General features: G+C 45.0%; 1 protein-coding gene across 4 annotated transcripts in view; it reads right to left on the bottom strand.

Annotated features, from left to right (window-relative positions):
* Positions 1-20635, bottom strand: part of XPO6 (exportin 6) — a 55695-nt gene that overhangs the window by 1146 nt on the left and 33914 nt on the right. For 2 of the 4 annotated variants that reach the window (XM_040590348.1, XM_040590350.1), the window contains 16 exons: positions 20294-20420; positions 19409-19518; positions 16969-17077; positions 16133-16222; positions 13775-13844; positions 11858-12017; positions 11067-11159; positions 9450-9594; positions 8834-8980; positions 7892-8081; positions 6583-6738; positions 5147-5261; positions 4480-4651; positions 3898-4059; positions 1722-1820; positions 554-784 (listed from right to left, as the gene is read on the bottom strand). In XM_040590348.1, coding sequence (XP_040446282.1) covers positions 554-784; positions 1722-1820; positions 3898-4059; positions 4480-4651; positions 5147-5261; positions 6583-6738; positions 7892-8081; positions 8834-8980; positions 9450-9594; positions 11067-11159; positions 11858-12017; positions 13775-13844; positions 16133-16222; positions 16969-17077; positions 19409-19518; positions 20294-20420 — 2176 coding nt within the window. Of the gene's footprint in view, positions 1-553; positions 785-1721; positions 1821-3897; positions 4060-4479; positions 4652-5146; positions 5262-6582; positions 6739-7891; positions 8082-8833; positions 8981-9449; positions 9595-11066; positions 11160-11857; positions 12018-13774; positions 13845-16132; positions 16226-16968; positions 17078-19408; positions 19519-20293; positions 20421-20635 lie in introns of all 4 variants that reach the window. The other 2 variants (XM_040590346.1, XM_040590349.1) reach the window with 1 other exon arrangement.

Here is a 20635-nt window from a genome sequence, read left to right as displayed (position 1 = left end):
GCTCCTTTCCTACCCTTAATCTTGGTCTCAAATCCCCATTGTCTCCCACAGGAGAGGAAGCACTCAATAGACAAGCAACCTTCAGCAGATGGAAGCCACAACCTGCTGCACTGCCATGATGTTCTACAGGGAGGTTACAGGCCCTCCCATTTGCTTCACATGCACAGGAGAGGTTTGAAAGAATTGTGAGCCACTGCAGCTACCCTGCTGTTGTCTTCACTGTAACCCTCAAACATCTGGAGCGAGATTTTGGCAAGGATCCAAGTATCCCACTCTAGAAAATGTCAGTCTACCCCTATGAAAACTTCCTCCAGGAAACATTCTCCCCAACACCCACAGCATTCGGCAGTCAGAGATGAGATGGCAGTTCTGCGACCTACAGTGAAAAAACCCTGGCTAGGCACTGCTGAGTAGGGAAGTGTTTGGAACAAAAGGTACTGCCTCAAAAAACTGTCCCCAAGACGCTCAAGGCTGCCTGCCAGCATGTTCTAGGAGAAAAACTTTGCGCATCCTGAGAATACGGAGATGCTGCTGCAGCATTTCCCCTTCTTACCCTGTCCATTTTGAAATTCCTTCCCAGCACGTTTTTCTGGTTCGAGTCCACACCATCACAACTGGCCAGGAACTCAGGGAGAAAGGCTGAGTAGAAGCCATCAAAGTCCACTGAGGCCATGTTGTAGGTGGCAATGCCGATCTCCTCCTGCAACAGGTCATGCGACTTGTGGACAAGCACCTGAAGTAGCACATTCACAAACTGGAACAGCATGGTTGTCCGGAAGATCTTCTGCACAGTGAGAGAACACATAATTAGGAGCCTTCACACCAGCAATCCTCCCACAGGAGAGCCCACAGCAGCCAGCACGTTGCTTCAGAAGTACAAATTCATCAAGGTCAGACCAGGCGTGGCTGCACAGAGCCACTCCAACACCGTCAGCTTCTAAGCTATCAGTGAGGTCTGCAAACTCTTGCAAGCACAGAGATAATTTTCCAAGCCAAGTGAAGATCAAAAATGGCTACAATAAGCGAGATTAATACCAGCTTTAAAGTTAACAGTGAATTTGGCCACACTTACCTCATGCATCTGACCCAAATTTTAAGCAAAACAGCATCAAATCCCATTCAAACTCCTGCCAGTTTTAGCCCTACACAGTGTTCCTCAAAGCCAGGGAATCTGGCTAGCTGCCCAACAGCCTGCAACAGGCAGCTGTTAACATGATGGGCTGTCCTTCAGTTGTGAGCACAGATGCGAGCCCAAAGGCTCTGCTTTCACAGGGCAAGACCCTGGATTTCAACTTTAATCCTTCATGACAGCAGCTAACAGGTCTAGAGACAACCACCTGGCAGTGATGTGACTAAGTCCTGGACGCCCTGCTGCTGGCCTGGATAAAAGTGCTAGAGGGACTCAGCCACTGTCCCACTAACAACCCCAGTTTCTACCTCCTCAGACAAACTGTGCTGTCACTGTGTGAGCCCTTTGCCTTCCCTCACCGTCACAGGAGGGAACACATAAAGGCTTTGCTTTGCCTGACCGGAGTTGGGATCCCTCCCATGCCCACCGCAGCGGTAGCAAGGTGGTGGTAACACCCTCTTGAAAGTATCTGGATCACAGCAACCAACCAAAGGCTACGGCATAAAAGCTCTCAAATCCTGACCTTCAGTTTCTGAGTAGTTTAAAACAAGCCTCAGAACAGCACCGTGCACAGTGGTCAGCCAGGACCCACCTTGTGGTACAGCTTCTGCTTGGTGTTCAGCGTCTCCAAGTAGAAGAGGTTCTGCTTGAACAGGTGAATGTCAGGTTGCAGGAAGGACTGGCCAAATGCCTACAGACAAAGCAGCATGGAAGGAAGAGGACCAATATTACAATGAGTATCAGACCCGCCAGGCAAAACACCACCATTTTCAACCTGACACCAGAACAAACCCCTGGGAGCCTTTGCTGATTCTCAGCACAGCAAACAAACAAGACAGGCAGGTGTTTTAAGTCAACCGTGCTGCTGCCAGGCCCACGGGAATGAAGACACTTTGGTGGAAACATGGCCATATCCTTGCAGAACAGTCACTAAGCTGGGTCTGGTGAGAACAGGTGGGCCAAGCTCGTACTGAAGCGGAACACAGATGCTGAGCACAGCTCCCTCGGCAGGCAGCGTTCTTGTGAAGGATTTGGCTGTTTCTCAGGGAGACTACCTACGGTCACACGGCAAGCATGAACAAAACCAGAACACACACACACAAAGTTTGTTCTCGATCCAAGTCAAAAGACCAAAGTGACTGGCAGATGCACTTAACACGTTACTGCACTAAATTAGAAAGAAGTTAGAGCTGGGAGGCTGACCTGGGCAGTAAAGAAGCAGTAAAGAGATCAGGAACAAAATTTGCTGGACCCTGCTGAACTAGTCTGGTGGGCCTGCACCGACTTGGTGATGAAATATCTTTTATACCCTGAGTGCCTCAAAGACTGTACAGATGATGCAGGCAGATGAGTAAGTTCTGTACAGAGACAGGCAGCAGAATTTTAACAGTTGCTGCTTCAAGGCACCACGAGCAGAACAGTTTATTCCCCCGTACCACCCATTTATTGTTAAATGAACAAAACCAGCCCAAGTCCCTTCAAGACTGAGCTATTTCTGGACTGAGATCTCTGGTGCAAACCATCGCACAAACTATACTAATATCCTCAACACAAAACACACTGGTTGTGTGGAGAGCACTTACAGAACGTTAAATAAGAGTTTCATATCAAAACAACAGGAGCCAAGTCGTAAAATAAGCCATGCAGTATTGCCAACCAGCCTGAAGACAATACTGAGATTACCACATAAATATCGTCCAAAACATGGCACTCGGGTAAGTTCGGAAGTGTCACATTACCACAGGTGAAAGACCTTGCGCAGCCCTGCACCAGGACCAGCTTGGGCCTCATTCACATCAAAGGATGCCAAGACAAGGAAAGGCCAGAGGGCAACACCGATGCAGTTTATGTTAGTGCAAGAGCAGCCTCTTCGCTCGTGTATCAGAAGGGACCCAGCCTCCACAAGCACTCCATGATGGGGCAGCTCTGCAAAAAGTCCTCCCACCTGAAGTCTAAGCACATGGCCCTTGCTCCCTCAGAGGAGCAAGCTCTATCCTGAGGGTGCAGAAAGTGGCACAAGTGCACTTCTGTTTACGCTGACACGGGCTGGAGGTGAAGGTCCCCACACCAGGTACTCCAACAGCACATTGGGAGGCTGATTTTTTTTCTGATTTTACTTTAAGTTGCACTGCCTGCTTTGGGGACAGTTTTTACACCTAGGAACTGCAGACGAACTCATATGGCCAACTCGGACTTAAGTAACATGTGGAATACAGTTTGTTGTTTTTAAAAATTCAAATTCCCCAATCTGAGAAGGTTGGTGCCGGCCCTGTGTACGTGCTGGCACGCTGCCTCTGCCTTCTTCATTCCCCAGGCCAAAAGCCTACAGGGTATCACCCCACTGACCCTTTTCCACCAGATCTGATGGTACAGCATAGAACAAGTCCATATAAACCAAAAGACATCTTGGTCTCAGAAAAACTTCCCTTCATTGACGATTTTTCCTAGTGCCAACCACAAGACTTGTAACAGAAGTAAGTGGGTCAGCATCAGTAATAATATTTTTAGGTCCAGATGCAGGATGAGGCATGGAAAGGCATTAACATTCCTTCCTCAGTGCTTGTTTCCCTGTGCAGTGAGGCACTGTGCCTTGTGAGCACATCAGCAAGACCGCTCTGCAAGTACTTTGGTTTTCAGCGGTTCCTGAAGGCAAGACCTCACTCAAGACACGGTCTAGCCCCCACCAGCCACGTTTAATGCACTGCCACAAGTAGTGCAGGGTCCATGGCAGAAAGGGCTCTGGACAACCACAGGAATAGCTGAGTTACCTGCATAATGGCACTGAACTGCGCTTCGTTCTCCATCTGCTCTTCTGCTACTCCTCTTTGGACACTAGCCAACACACTGGATTTGAAGAAGTACCGCCAATTATGGTGGAGGACCCGGAAAAGCAGCTCAAACAACTCTGCTTTCACATCAGGAGATGAGCGCTAGGAGGAGAGCAGAAGAAATAAAGCAGGCTGCTGTGCTGGAATCCCACTCACTCCCTGGATCCCACTGCTAGCAACACCCTGCCAGGTGGCCACCCAGGGCAGCGCTCTGTGGCCAAAGTACCAGAGCATCGAAGCATTTCCTCCTAAGGAAGGCACCACACAGCAGCTGCTGGATCATGCCAAGAATTCACCGCCAAGTTTTGCGTTTTACCTCCTGCTTTGAGCACATCTGTAATTTTAGCCTCTCTTGACAATTCCTGACAAAACCTTCCACCCACACTGCTTCCAGTTCCTACTGACTAGTCACCCAGCTTTGCCACCACAGGGACTGACATTTACAGCTCCTGGAAAGCAAAAGGCTTCATGCCTTCCCTTCCCATCTCCCCCTTCCCTCACCTCGTGTGAGAACAGCCCTACCTCTGCAATGATGGGGTAGACCTGCTCCATGCACAGTGAGATGACGCTGGGTAGAAAAGGCTTGAATACTTGGCCTGGCTCTTGTACCACCACTTGCAGTATTTTCAGAAACTTCTCCACCACCCGACAGCCAGTGCTGCCCTCATGGAGGATGCTCTCTGCCAACTGCTCCCTACGACAAAAACAGTTATTGCATAGGAATCTTCCCACAGATCTGCATGCTTAGCTGATTTACAGAAGAGCAGGTAGCGCCTCTGAACTGCCTCAGTTAATACAGACCAAGTAAGTTAACCCCCCCCAAGAAGGGTTTGGACTGAGGATTGATGCCACGCACACCCACCCTGCCCCCAACAAAAGCTTGGGTCATAGTTCAGGTCTTGGGTAGGAGCCAACAGGCAATTCCAGGGTCTGGTTCAATTATCACACACTTCCAGAAAATCCGTGGGAGAGCTGAAATTGCACGAAGGCATGCAGGATTGATGCACATGGGCTGGGTCATTTCAAACTTGGAAGCATTTTCCTCAGATTTAGTCCTGGGACACTACAGAAGTCTGGACACAAAGGGATTGGAAAGACCATACTCCTCAGGGGCAGCAATCTGTTGTGTGAGCAGCTAAGCTAAATCATCCTGAGGGATAAGAAAGAAGTGACTGACGTGGGACAATACCTGGTGAACATGTTTAGGAAGGTCTGTATGATCTGCTCTGTGAAAGGCACTCCCATCTGCACCCGCAGTCCTTGAAACAGCGTGAGGAAGAAGCTCAGCATCTCATCTGTCACATCTAAGATGAGAACAGGAAAGCAGAAAGAACGTGTTAAGGTAACATTCAAGTACATCCGTAAGTCTTTTATGTGAGATTTACTCCTCCTGTACAAGGAATCCCGTTTACTCTTGGAAATTTAGCAGCAGGGTTGCCATTAGAAACTAAAACCAACAGCCAGTACTGCAGGGCTTAAAGATTGTTCATCCTTTTCTGAAAACCACTAGGGATGACTAGTACAGGCAGCACCAAGCAGCTCAGAACATATATGGTACCATCAGCAAGGCCCTCGGTCTGGCCTGCCTACACAGAGCACCTGGAGAAAGCTCTGGCCGTGGCCCAGACTGATCTCCAGTTGCTCACTGCTCGTACAGGGTTAACAGGAAATACGAGGAAAATCCAAAACAGCTACGCAGCTTGTGGAGGGGGGGTAGCAGACAAAATCCAGCTTCTTTTCTTTTGGCAGGAACTGAAAAGACCCTTCTAACTTCAGAAATCATCTTCAGCACACAATTATGTGGTTAGCTGATCAGTACACCTTCATCTGTCCCAACATGCTTTATTAAGTAACCCCAGTAAGCTGAAGCTGCTCAACTCTTTCATACAGCCTTTTATAGCCAATAAATAGCAATGGCATGAGGCTGCTAGCCTGTTCTGAAGGCAACAGTTCACCGGAGTCACAGCATCAGCTTGCTGTCTTGGATCCTCTCTGCATTTCAACTTTGTTTTGCTTCCCCCATGTCCGCTTCACTGAGAAAATCTCACCTAGCTCCAAAAGTTTTCCTGGAACACCTTGCTCCTCATGAGAGAAGCTGCTGTAGTCCTGGGCATTTGAGCTACCCCGATGTGAAACAAAATGTAAGTTGCTGGCCAGAAGATTGCCAAGCATCAGTCGTGGTTACATCTCAGGAGCTCTTCCTTTACAGGGGAAAAAACCCACCCCACATTATTTGACCTCATCTGATCAGATCTGCCCCTCTTTGTCTTCAAGCTTCTGGAGAGAACGTAGGTGGCAAATGTAGCCAGACAGGGTATTTTAAAGCTTTTTCTGTGCTCAGGATCAGCTCCATTTTGTTACCTTGCTGAACACAGCACAGGGCACCTCCACCTTCTGGAAGTGTGACAAACCTTCAAGCCTGTATCCCAGTGGCAGAGGAGATCTCCCTTTCCTGTTCCGATTCAAGCCCAGCCCACCCAGAAGTACAGACTGACATCACACTTCGGCACAGCAAGCTCACACACGTCACATGAACGCCACCACAACTCTACGCTGATGGACTTTGGATGTTATCAGTAGGTCATAAAGCTACTCACAGCATTAAAGCCTGTCCTATGGTTATACCTGACTGATGAATGAAAGCTGGGAAGAGGGCTAGTGAGACCTGCACGGATTCTTGCAGCGACTGATAACAGATCTGTCGAGACTTGGTGGATTCTCCAGAGATACTTTCTACAATATCTTCTAGAACACTGAGCGTCTGATGGATGATCACTTTGGCTGCAAAGTAAGAGAGGTGATACTTCCTGCATGTGTTAAAACTACTTGGAGGCAAGAAACAAAGTCAAGTTCACATGCAGTAACTAAAACAACCCACAAGGCAGCATGTACAGCAAAACCAGGCTGGGAGTCAAAAATGTTCCCAAGTCTGTGTTCGCATTTTAAACATTTAAACAGGTTCAGGCTACCCGCTTTCTTAAATTATACAAGTTTACTGCCCTACAGATGCACCCACTGCTCAACCACTCAGGCGCAGAGGCTGAGAGGAGCTGTAAACAGTATTATTCACAATATGCTAATGCTAAAAAAAACGCTAGCCAAGAAAAAAGCAGCACATGACGACAGCAAAATATACTGCAGCTTTCTATTTCTGAAAGTAACAACTGGAGTGATACGCAATCACCGTATAAGCTAACCCAAATGCTGGGAGAACTTAACTGGCTCAGTTCAACCCCTGTGAGCAGTCTGCGGATATTCTCCTTGAGAGAGGTAAGCCACCCTCTCCCGAGCTGCCTCCCTGCACAAAGCTGACCAACATGTCAGGTTTGTCAGCAGCTGTGACACTGCATACTTCTAAACAATTCTTACAGCGATTCTCAAAAAAAAACCCACACCCCACCACCCCACACCCAAAAGCAGTCCCAAAACATTCACAAACTGCCAAAGGTCCCTGGACCCCACCAGTTCAGGGCTCTCCTATATATATAAAACCTTACAGTAACTTCCCAAGTCTGGGAGAAATTCTTAAGTTTTTATAACCAGAATCTTCATTAACCCTGCCTCCGGTCAATGTTTCTAACACTACACCATCCCAGCATTAGGCTGTTTAATATTCCTAATGCAATCACTGCTATTCAAAGTCATCACAAACTTGATCCCACCTTCCCTGCATGACTGAGGAAGACAGTACTTAGATGGAAGAGTTTACATGCAGCCTGGGGTGAGATGACCCTTTACAGACCCACAGAAAAAGGGTCTCAAAAAAAAAAAAAAAAAGAAAGAAAATACAAATTGCTCCTTTCTGGTCCTCCCCATACACTAAATGGGGTTTTTCAGCCAAAATAATTATTGGAAAATCAGCTTAATGATGCCTATCAGCAGTTTGCACTGCAACTGTCAGAAGACAGCAGACACCAAGAAACTCGGTACTTACTGTCCTCCAGCTGCACTTTCCTCTGTGGCATGATGGCATTGGATTTTAGTTGGCGGTATTCCCTCGTGAGGGCAGAGATTAGGCTGGCGTGGTTGGTGGAGCGAACTGCCCACTGCTGTTCACTCTCTGGAAGATTTGGCCAGGGCAGCAACAATACGTTTGACAGTGCTCTGCACACCAAAACCTGGGCCTAGAGACATGAAACAGAGACAAAGTTTTACCACGTTGGCAATTCGATTTTTGCTACAGCACAACCCTAGAATGAAGTAACATTTTACAGCTGTCCAAGGCATCAGCAGCACTCACTGTCTGATGGAAGAGCTCAAGTGAAAACTAGCAGCTCTGCAAGGTAAGAGAGAATCAAAGCTCCATGACTTCAGGGCTGGAACCAGCTCCCAGCTCCATCAGCCCTTCCCTGCACTGGGAGGTCTCTCTTCTTCATATTCATAAAGACAAAGGCGATACCTTGTCTGGTTTATATACTAAGCCTCTGTGCTTGTACAGCATTTTATGCCTCCATGCCAGCACACAGTACAACCACACCCCAGTCTCCACTGTGGCTTTTCAGTACTTCTGTAACAAACACTAACCTGGAGTATGTGGAATGCTAACAGAAGTTTCACAGGAAACTTTTTCTGTATGTCAGAATCAACATGCCTGTACTGTAAAGATGATACAGAATCAGGGACTCTGTCAGCAAATGAGAAAGGAGTAAGATTTAAGAGGTGTAATTGTGTTTTTTCCTTATGCTATTGCTTGAAATAATCATCACTGACAAACCGTACCACTGTGATTCCTGGATATCCACAGTAGCGATGACTGCTGTCCCCATTATTTTTTATTTTTTAATTTTTTTTGAGGTTGTACCTTGCTACAGTAAGAACTGAGGCAGAGCTTCCCAAGGACACCTCATCAACACTGTTCGTGTTTGAGACAAATCACCTTATCAGGAAGCCGCTGAGTAGAAGTGTCTGTGATCCTGTTGAACACCTTCTGTACTGCTGGGATGCTGATCAGGAACACGGGTCGCACTGTGGTGGCTAAAGAGACTAGCAGGTGGCACGCGGACAGCAGCAGCTTCTCCTGCACCTGGAAGAGAGGGTGGTCAGGCTGCCCAGTAACACCACCACACAGAACTGTTCCATGCCACACCAGCATTTAGACAGCACACCGAGCTGCCATTGAAGGGTTTTTGCAAGCAAGATGGTTTACAGTATTTATTTGCCAGTCGGAGCACAGGTCAGTTCCCTTAATACTGTCAAAGAGAGATTTCCCTGCTTTCAAGCCATAAAATCTTTAGACTTTTATGCCTGTAAATTGCTTACTCTCATATTAGCTTGAACCGTGGTGCTATTTAGAATTGCTCTGGGTCTCGCCCCACATGAGACTTGTGCTGTGGCTCTGGAAGACAGCCATCCAGCACTCTGACCGATTCACTTCAAGAGCCACAGCGTGGGGGGCCCAGAGCAGTTAAACGCCCGGACACACCAGCACTGCCACCTGAGGGTCTCCTGCTCTAGGTGGAAGCCTAGCCCCAGCCCAGCACTGACGAAGGTACCTTAGAGCTGATGAGGGGGGTGATTGCCTCCAGAGCGGTGGAGACGAGAGAGATGAACTGCTCCGGGTTCTGGCGGTGAACTTCACTGTAGAACTGTGCGAGCCAGTGTGCGTAGGCCTGCAGCGCTGCCAGGGACTGAGCGTGGCTGCGGAGGAGCAGAGCAAGGGTAAGATACACACACGCAATAAAAGGTACAATAAGCAGAGCAGCTGCAGAAGGGCGCAAGTCCTGAGCATGGTGGGTAGTTTTGACAGCGTACAGAGAAAGAATATTGGCATTGTCAGACAAAGCTGGCAGCTTTTTCATTAAAAATTGTTTACTGCTATATTTTTTGTCCTGTACCCTGTACATTTGAGGTACATTTAAAGGGGTGCTGTAACTGGACTCACACACTGAGCAACAGTAACTAAGCCAAAGGTATGAACTGATACGGTCAAGTTATAAGCAACTGGTAGGTTGACTACAGCCGTACTTTATACTTTTGGCGCAGTGCCCTGTTAAGATATTTGAGTCAGGACATTTCTTTGGGACTACACAGACAGGGCTCCTCCAAATGCTGGATAACATTCCTTCGTTAGGCTAGCATTAGGAAGTGGATCCTAGGTTTCTTCAGGGACACTGGACAAAGAAAAGGATGAAAATCTCTCACTAACAGATCGTGGAAAAAACCTCCCGAATTATTTTAAAGCAGAAAAGAAAATAAACCATTAAAAGAACATCATCTGGGTTAAAACTCTGTGCCAGTAACTTGGGATTATTAGGAGAAATTCAGGGAACTACATGGTGAGATCTAGTGGGGGTTGTTTCAAGGAGCCACTATACGAGAATTGCAAACTAGAACAAGCACCTGACATGTTCAAAAGGACAACCTTAAAATCTGCTCACAAAACGCCAGCTGGCAGCGAACGGGTTGGTACTACGCAGCCGTAGGAATAGAAGGTCTCTAAAAGGCTGTCAGAACGGTGTTCTATTACTAGCAGCATCAAGATTTCACACTTAATGTCAACGTCTGGGTCGAAGGCATTAATTTGTTTCAGAAATGGGCTTGCATAGCTAGAAGGCGTACATTTGTCTTGGATGCCAAGAACTTGAAACCCTGTACTTGGAAAAGCATCTTTTACCTGAGCCATACATAAATCTGACTTTGGTAGCAAAAAAAAAAAAAAAAAATCCATAAACTGGAACTACATGCCGACAGTGGATCCATTTCTTATAAAACACTATTGTAACACTTACTTCATCATTTCATTACAATGCAAAAGGACTAAGCTTTTACAGCCATTAGTACAGGGTAGAATAACAGTTTGCTTTTAGAGCTAGTATAATGGGCATTTTTATTTCTCATCACAAATGTATTTTTCTTTAAATCTTAAATAATCTGAGCACATCAATTTGAGGAAACAGCGGTCCAAAATGCTGGCAGCAGCCTTGGCCTTCCACAGTTAAAAGAAGGTGCCCTCCTGGTTAGCTAGCAATCACCGGAGAGATGCACTTTTCAGAAGATTTGCTAAGCAAGTGGTTACAGCACCAGACTGAGGAGATCTAACGCTTCTTCCACCCCGTGTAGGGTAGCTACCAAATCTGGATACAATCATTTGCATCCCATCACATACTCACACATCAATAAGGTCAGGCTTCAATACGGATGGTACTGCAGTTTCGATGTTGTACAGTTTAATCTGGGATCCATATAGCGTTACTTTTACCAACCTGGAAGTGCAAAGGGACTCTTAAGATGGATACACACATGTACAAATCCACTCAAACATCCTATCTGAATGCAGCTCTTTGCGAGCCTGTGCCAATATTCAGCTAATACGTAGACAAGATTTAGACCGTTGAGCTGAAAATAATTTAGAGCCTATTTCACTGTTTGTGATAAGATGAACTAAATATGATGTTCCTGCATGGAAGTGAAAAAGGATAACCAAGGCAGCTGTGCAAAGCCCTGAAATTCTGTAATTTTCAACTATGTGCTATTTAAGTTTCTTGGAGGGGAAGAATCAAATGATGCCCGCCTTTCAGTTTTCACAAGCCTTTTCATTTAGGAAAATAGATTTTGGTGATTTAGCTTTGAGATACAATTCCGAAGTAATCAAACTTTACATCTCATTTCATTGCATCACAAATGCAGATGCTGGAAAACAAGTATGTCAATCTTTTCAAGTGACTGGTTTTATTTAATCCCTCCTATAAGTTATTTCTTTCCTTAAGCATTTAGAAAGCGATCTGGGAAACTTAGCACTGATGAATGTAACAATTAAGGTTCTAGCCACTGAGTCTTCGTATCTCAGTTTAACCATAACAAGGGGAGGCGGAAAGAAACCTTGGTTTTCACACTCACTGCAGTGGTGACAATCGCGCCTCGTCCTGGTAAGGGGACAGCAAACTCCCTCTCCCACACCTACCTCTCCACCACTGTAAGAGCATCATTGAACCTGGCAGCAAACACATCCCCAATGAAGTATTCTGCTAAACGACCAACGGCTTGCAGTAAGGAGCTCAGGTCCCTCAAGGAGCAGTGCAAACGGCGGCAATCATTCTCTGCAGTGATGTTCAGCCTGTGACCTGAAATGACATTATGTTTCATTAGCAATGAAGCCAAAAGACCTAAGAGTAAATAATCACTTGTGCTAATAGTCACCGACTAAGAGCCTAGCAGTCTGAAAACTCATACTTTAAAAACCTCGTGCAAGAACAAACACATAACCTTGTGACTAATAAATACAGCTCCTTGGGATGGGAAACCTAATTACAAAGCTACAGGAAATTCAAAGTTTATTCTAATTACATTACAAGCATTCTTCTTAAATTAGCTCTGCAGTGGGTCAACAGTTCAAATCGCAGCACTGTCAAGTGACTGAAATACTCAAACTGGGTAAGACAAGTCCAACTGTTCCAACTGCTACACTTCAAAATTCCTCTTTGAAGGCTGAAACAGATGGTACCAACTATTTCAGCCTTTTTACACATTTATTTTCTTCTGTTTGGTATTAATACCTACAAAAACAGAAGCCTTTCTGGATATCTGCTAACATCAACAGCAATCCCAGCTCTGCGGAGAAGGCTGCTGCCCAGCCTCCCTCTGCCGGCTAGAGTGCAATAAGCATTCCAGCAGCAGAAGCATATTGGGAACAATTTGCTCATGATGTGAAGCACAGTTATTTGCTTTCATATTTCTCAGATACAAGAAACTTACCGAAAACTACATTTGCCAGTCTTATTACCTATGCAGTTGTCCTACCTCTCAGTTGTGTATACCTCTTCTCCCAACATTCCAAACCTTTTTAGTAAAAACGTAAACATGCTCTGCAACGGCACGTTTCAAAGAGATTCTGGGTTTTTTTCCCCACTGTCCATATTTAATCTTGGATTAAGCTTTCAGCAACAAGCTTATCATTTTGTACCATGGGTACCAGCGTCCTACCACCCGGTTGTGAATCCGCAGCTGCATTGGAGCTGGTACTCCTGATCCCTCAGCTAAACAGCCAGTCCACAACAGCTTCTAATACAGATTGTTGCTACAGCATTAAAAACATACATATTGCTTATCCTAGGCCTGAAACGGTCCTAAAATTCGAAGCATTTTTTCCTGAACTATCTATACAACCATCGCCATTCTGTCATGTATAGCAGTGCTGAAGATTTAACAGATTGCTTGCCTGGTCATACCAGAAAACTCAAATCTAACCTCGGCTACAATCTTCCCTCATACAGATCTCACTGCTACTGCTTCACTTATTTCTCAGGAAGGAGCAACAAAGCTCTGCTCATACTTCTTATTCAGTTGAGAGCACCGGTGTATTTGTAAACTACTTCATACACGAAGGCTCCTCAAATGGCAGCTAGCTAAGTCTTCAGAAACTACTACTGCATTCTAAATAGTTCATCTCGGCATTGACTCACAATAGTTTTAATTAAAGCCTAAATGAGAATGCTGCTATGGTAGCAAATTCACACCAGATCTGAGCCCAAAGCAAAAAGAAGCACCATCTTTTTTTAACTAAGTTTTAGTTGGAGGAAAAAAGTAACCGTTATCCATCCACATTACCGTAGTATTTGATGGTGCATACCTGTTCTTAACACATATGGTATCTTCATTTCAATTACTAGGAACAAGGGAAAAAACACACCAATAACAAAAATAAATCGCATTATTAGATCTTTGTCTGCTATTGGAGTCTAACTGCTGAGCCATTAGACACTGTACATGGTTTCAGATCCTCAATGGAATACAGAAAAAGCAATACCAAAGCAGGTTTAGAGTATTTTTACAATCAGCTATTCAAAGAGTGAGGACCACAATGCTGGACAGTGGTTATTACCTGTCCCTGAAGTGACTACAAACTGCTGGAGTCCCAGATACACTTCCAAGTTATCCTGCAGAACTGGAAACTAGAAGAGACAAGAAACAAGCATGATTTTGGGGCTTGGCAGATGGTTAACACCCAACTACCAATTACTTCGTTAGAACAGTTTTTGTATTTTTCCCTTAGTGCCTTCAAAAAGATGTTTGGAGAAAAGGCAAGTTGCTAGGTTCTGGGCTGATCCTGTACGCCACCGCTTCTCGTGTCTTGCTAGCTCTCACAAAGACAAGGATCACCACCCTGAAGGCACTTCTCTGTGGTAGCTCTCCTTTTCCCACAAATACCAGCAATCAGCTTAACAAGGTAACAGTCTGGCAAGTGTGATGGCACAGCACACTGCCACCGTGACTATACAGATGGATGTATAACCCAGCCCAAACAGAGCAGAGGAAAGGCAGAGCCTGTGCTACATCCACCTGCATACCCCTAAGCATCAGCTTCTCAAAAGGCAGCTACCAAAATATTATTCAAAGAAAGAAATTGAGTTCAGTGCCTCTAACAGAGTACAAACGGGAAGCACTGCAGCACTCTGCCAGCAAGCTGCATCAAGAACAGCTGAAGCTCCACGGGGAAAACAGCCAAGGGAGTGACCACCATCCATCACACATCCTGGTTGGGGAACAGAGCATTAGCCTAACCACATCATTCAGGACCGACAGCCAACATGCCTGGTCCTGGTGATACTCCAGCTGAGCAACAGGTTACGCTACCGTGGGGGAGTGCATCGCACGCACAGACTAGGAAGCCATCTAAGCAGCTTTCAGCCAGCCAAGGTACTTCAGTGATCTTTATTAAGGGATTATTCGTGCTGTACCTGAATACATTTGTATACCTACGGGACAAAACTGCACACTGACCTTTTCCGTGTAGGCATTCCACCAGAAAGAATGGTCTCCAACACTTTCAGTCAGGCATAGTTCTACTTAATTTCTATTGGCAAAATTCACCGCATTTGAGGTGGTTGGTTTTATGGAAGTTCACTCATCCATCAGCAGAACGAACTGCAGCCTTTCATTGTCCAGCATGGGACAGACTAATGGCAGCTGCTGTACATTGTTTTAATTATTTGCTACTGTTAAGACTAGCCACGGCATTCCATTCAACAGCACTGCATACTGCTGTGAAAAGCACCTGAAACTGCTTGCGCATCTCCCAGATCAGCCAGTACACAAGAAGGAACTAACGCAGGGCTCAAGAAAGCACTCGCTATCAAGTTTCTAACATGCTATGCCTAATTAACAGTTGAGTGTCTTTGTATAACTATTTCAAAAACAAGATAGTATCCCTCATGTTAACATGTCACTTCAAGGAAGCCACACTCTCTCCACCATATGACCCACATGCTCGCTGCGCTCACTGGAACAGCTGCTCCATTTTTTGCCTCTCGCTGATTCACGCCATACAACACGCTGCACAGCAACTTCTACTTTCACATGAGGACTGTTTTGTTCATGGCTTCAGAGTTTCTAGTAATAGGCTTCTAGTGCTTAGCTCAGCCAGAAAGTTTCTTAAATAAAAATATCTATGCAAAAAAGCAGTTCAGGTCAGGCATCATCTGCCTCTGCAGCAGGTCAATCTTCTCTGCTTCTGGGGAATATGGTTCAGAGGTCTAGGTGTGCGGTATCTCCAGCAGAATTAACAGCCTTGCTTTGAGATCCCCCTGCTATTACTTGCCTTTCTTCTCACCCGGCAAAAAGGCACTGACTACTCTGAATTTCAGACTCCACTGGCTTTACTGCCTCGAGATCTCCTCTTTAAAAATCATTATAATGCTACAAGCCCAGACCACTTTTACACTACAGATTCTAGCAACAGCAGTGACACCAGCTGGAGAGAAGTACTTATCTGTGTTTATCAGATATAATTCCCAATTGTCCAAGGCACTCTTCAGCATTTATATCCAGCCTTTCATTTAAACAGAAGATTTCACTCTCCTTAAAACCCTAATAATGACACTCTCATCCATCCAATTCACAGCGCTGCCTCCCAGTATAAAGGCCAAGATAAACAGCAGGGAACGATTGCTGCCAAATGTTTATACTTTGAGAGATGGGAATTTCTAAAGAGCTTACTGTCCAGCAAGTAGGACTCATGCTCACCAAAGTACTCTCTTCAAAACACACCAAGAAATTTGACAGAGCCAAAACCCCAAGGTTTTTCCTTCAATTTCTGGTCTCCCCTTGCCAAGGTTTTGCATGAAAAACCAAAATTTCCCTACTGTTTTGGCACTGTGGGCCCTATATCAAACAGCTTGCATCAAACTCCAGCAGTTGGTGCTCATTTAACACTGCATTTTTGGTCTGGATAACTACTTACTAGTGTGGAGAAGGCGTGAGTTGGCAAGAGCTCCATGACTTTTGCAACCACTTCCAAGCTCTGGCGCAAGTACCGCTGCCACTCGGTTTGCTGCTACGGGAAGAAACACCAAGGTAAGCACAGCACATCCTGAGGGAAACAGCTTTTGGTAGACTAGCAGGTCTTAACTGATGCTTGGGATTAGTTCTGGACAGAGCTTAGCTTTTGCAGACACCCAGACAGTGAAGAGGTACTGGTCTTACGATTCTCACCTGCTGCTAGACATCTGATAGAGAAAAATTTTGGCAACCCATGCTTTGGGCATGCATACGTATGTTTCCCTGGAGTGATAAGGCACAAGCATTCACTCCTAAAGCACAGTTACTGCTCAGTTGACAAGCATCTGTTATGCAGAACAACCCGCCTTTCCAGTGCTCCAGCCACATCTGTTTTGGCCACCTACTCCACTTTTACATTTATCAGTATTGAGATGATGTTTACCAATGACGACTTAGGAGAAACAAGCTTAAACAAAAGCACCAACAATATACACTGCTCAAAGCTTTTGTCTTAGAGATATTTCAGCACTTAAATTCCAAGCAACCAGACATGGACACCTAATGCCTCTGATAACCAGAATGTAAGGATCTGTATTTTTTCAGTGTGACTTTAAGTATATTTTTTCCAAAAGTATTTCAAGCTGCTTTAAACCTCAAACCCCACACAGAATGGGGCAAAGAAGCAGCTGTCTAGCTTATACACCAAAGTACAAGCTTTGAGAAAGACATTCCAGGTGTTACCAGTGCAAGAGTTAATATCTGGTCCTGCAGCTGCCCTTGTTCAACTCTGCTCCTTACATCATCATCCAGTGTCTCGTCATCCAGCTCCTCCAGTTGTGCCTGGTTATACCTGAACTGGATTCGATTCAACACCTCTGTCAGCAACAGAACCAAGGCATCTTCGTACCTACGACCACGGAGAAGACAGGGCAGGAGTGTGATAAAACAATTCTGCAGAGGTGGTTGTGCCCACAGCCCTTCCAGAGAAGGAGATACATAAACCAGAAGACAGTTTAAAGCGGGCCGCTGCAAAGAGCCTGCAGCACAGCTTTACAGGTTTGTTGAGGAAACACCAAGCAGATCCTGGGATTAAGAGTATCATGTCATTTCAGGTCACAAGCTACTTGCAACGAGAGTGCCTTGGTAATATCTGATATCCCTCTACCTCTGAAAGGGAAAGGGAGAGCTGTTAGCAATAGAAGCAGCCCCAGAGTTCAAAACTGGAAAGGCAGGAGCGGCTTGCCAGGAATAACAGCAACGTACACAAATGGGAGGCACCAAGAGCCTCTTGCTGCTTAAGCTGCTCCTCAGCAGCCTGTCTGGTGCTCTGCTTTTTGGGCAGTGAATGAGGAACATATGAAACGGGACAGAGTTATTGCTGCCTGTCTCAAAAGGGGGCCTCCCCCAAGGCTATGTGTTCTGCCATCTTCTTTTCCTATACTGTTCGTCAAAGAATTCAAGCCCTTGTCCTCTGAGACAAAGCCAGCACTTCTTCTGCTTGTATTATAACACTAAAGACATGTTACTGAAAGATATCTTTTCATCTCTTGGAGCTATGAAGCTGGTACAGAGCACAGAAGACCCTCCTTCTCACTGATCACCTAATAATAATGCCAAGTTGCAAAATTAGGACAGAGCCACCTGAGCACACAATCATTTGTGGTGACAAAACACCAAAGTTTGGGGGTTTTGAGGGGTTTTGGTTTGACTGTTTTAAAACCATCCTTTCTCAAAACTGCTGGGGTCTGCTGCAAAAAATCACGCTCTCTTCTAGGTGAGATCAGGCTGGAAAATTAGGCATTAAGCACACACTAGCAGAGATTCAGAGCATGATGCAAGACTACTCAGCTGTGTCACTAGCTAAGCAGCTGAAAGCTCTGTGCAAGGTGGCTGAACTACCATCTTTTCCTGTAGTCAGATGACATAATTCTGGATTTGGCAATTTATCCAGCAGTAAAAGTTGTAATGTGTACAAAATGCAAAGTTCATAAACCACAGAACAGGAAACTTCATCAGTGCTCCTGCGGTGTAACCACTCCCGGACTGTCAAACTGCAGTGTTTATGCATCTGAGAGCATGCAGGAAGCTGTAGCTGTCAAAGCTGTCACTAAGGACAGGTAGTTCTGGCAAAACAGTGCGAGCTTCAACCACTTATATGCTTTTTTAAAATTTGTTTATAGTCTGACACATCTTCAAGAGACAGCTATTGTTTCAGTTTTCTCCATAACAAACTGTTTGACACAACGATAACACACATTACGTGTACATTAGCCAGACGAAGAGGCGGAGCAGAACACCAAAGCAGAATTCAATGGCATTAGGCAGAGAGCAGTAAATTAGGAACAAATTATAACAAAGTTCAAATGCAAATACCTACTACTTGAGAAATTAAAACCACACAGCTCCCATGCTGGAAAGGAAGAGAGCTGCCTGGTGTAAGCTAGTTCCTCATTTGTGCTTTGTGGTTATGACGCCAGGCTGTCTTTCAAAAAAACAGCCTCTTGTATTTAGTGTACTCAAGGGAAAGCAGCTTCCTTCTGCACTTAGCAGAATATAACACGGCACAAGGCATGGTGCTTTTAAGCCTCCAAAACTTTACAAGATACTGGTATGTTCACCAGATTTTTAAACTGGCAGCAAAGGGACTTTTCTTAAGAGAGCCACCCGTTTCAGGATACGGCACCTGCAAAGGAAGAGCTGCCAACCACTGTTGCAATTCATACACACAACTAGCATCAGAGGTAACCAAGTGGAACTTTTAACTTCCAGTCACATCAATACTTCTCAGAAACACATCCTCCACTTAAACAGGGATGTTAAAATCCTAATTAAAAATATTTTTCCCCCCCTAATTCATTCATTAGTTGTATGAGCTGTCTGAACACTTACTAGGCAACTTGCTCTCGTCTCCTCCTCTAATATGTGCTAAAGTGTGCTCTAAAATTTGCTAAAATGTGTTACAGTTCTATTTTAGACTGCAAAGCTTTCTTCCTCTGGCTGCTATGTTCGCACACAACATATGTAAGTGACAGGTTTTTCTACCCTAACTTGCTCAATTTGAATTCTTTTGAATGAGTGTGAAACGTTGAAGTTTACACTTTTTATACTTTAAGAAAAAGAAAGGACTCAGCTACAGGTGAAGTTGGAGTAACCGACAGCTTATTTCTCACAGTCCTTCCATGGTGACCTTGAAGTCTCTTTGTAACTGTCACATCCTCGCAGCTTCCCGACTACTTACCTACTGAGTACTGCTTCTTTGTCTGCCAGGCGACTTTTAATTTTGCTAGTCAGATAGTCCAAGAAGAGTGTCCAGATGTCTAAGCAAGAAAAGTAGCCTTCATGGGTAGGCTGAAATACACCAAAATTCACAATGAGTATCACAAGCTATGGCAAGATTGATTTCACACAATGAAAATACGAATTAGCATGCACCTCACTCCACGGGAAGAACTTGCTTTATTGAAAAATCTCTGGGAGGTCACTGGAGAGATTTATAGCTGTCAAAAGATGAGCCAGAGCTTTTGCACAAGGGGAGGAACCCAGGAATTACAAGGTTGGTCTCAGTGTTAACCCATCTCATGGCTCACATCAGCTTCTAGCATTTTATAAATCTGCTTCTGTATTATTCACATGTGGGGGTACATAGGGCTGAGTTGCACTGTGACAGCTCCTGCAGCAGGGTAATACCTACCAAAAGCCACAGGCTTGGGTTTTTTTAATACTAGAACTAAAAGTTCAAGGAAAGCCTCCAATACAGTAAAAGCAGCAACTTCACGAGAAAGAAGCATCCCCAAACACAAAACAAGCAAGCTAGAGAGATTCTTCTAGACAACATAATCCATTCCAAGGACTAGCAAAAAAATAAAAACAGAAGCAGAGTTAAACATCAGAGAAGTGGTTCTTGCAAGGTAACTACACGTGACCCCGTCCCCAAATAAATCAAAGAGCACATTAAGTCATTTCCAAGTTCCCAGCACTACTGGGCAAGTGTTAGACAAGTTAATTGCTTTTTTTCTGGGCCAACTTTAGGTATCAATTTCACTGGGGAAAACAAGCTGGCCTTGCTGTACAGGACAACAAAACAGAGGAAAGACAGAGGAAAAACGATGTCACAGGGCCATACCTGATGAAAAGTGTATTTGAACAACAGTGCCAGAAACTCAACCACGGGGAACTGGGAGTAGGATTCAATTCTTCGCAGGTGGACACTCACAAAGAGACGGAGAAAATCCGTAAACTTCTCAATGTAGCTACAAGGGAAAGGAGAAAACACAACTGAGAGAACACGAAGGATGCCACAAAGGAAAGCAATTTCTTTGAAACAGTGATAAAATTCACTCAAAATCCTTTCATTAGAAAGTTACAATTAACAGTCAGTAGAACAATTAAAATATAAAGCCCTGCAACAATTACCTACAGGACGGGCAACCCTTCATTCCATTAATACCTGAAACAGCAGAAAAGA

The sequence above is a fragment of the Falco naumanni genome, chromosome 4, assembly GCF_017639655.2.
Source record: "Falco naumanni isolate bFalNau1 chromosome 4, bFalNau1.pat, whole genome shotgun sequence".
Taxonomy (NCBI): Eukaryota; Metazoa; Chordata; class Aves; order Falconiformes; family Falconidae; genus Falco; species Falco naumanni.
This window is presented reverse-complemented; position numbering and strand designations above follow the sequence as displayed.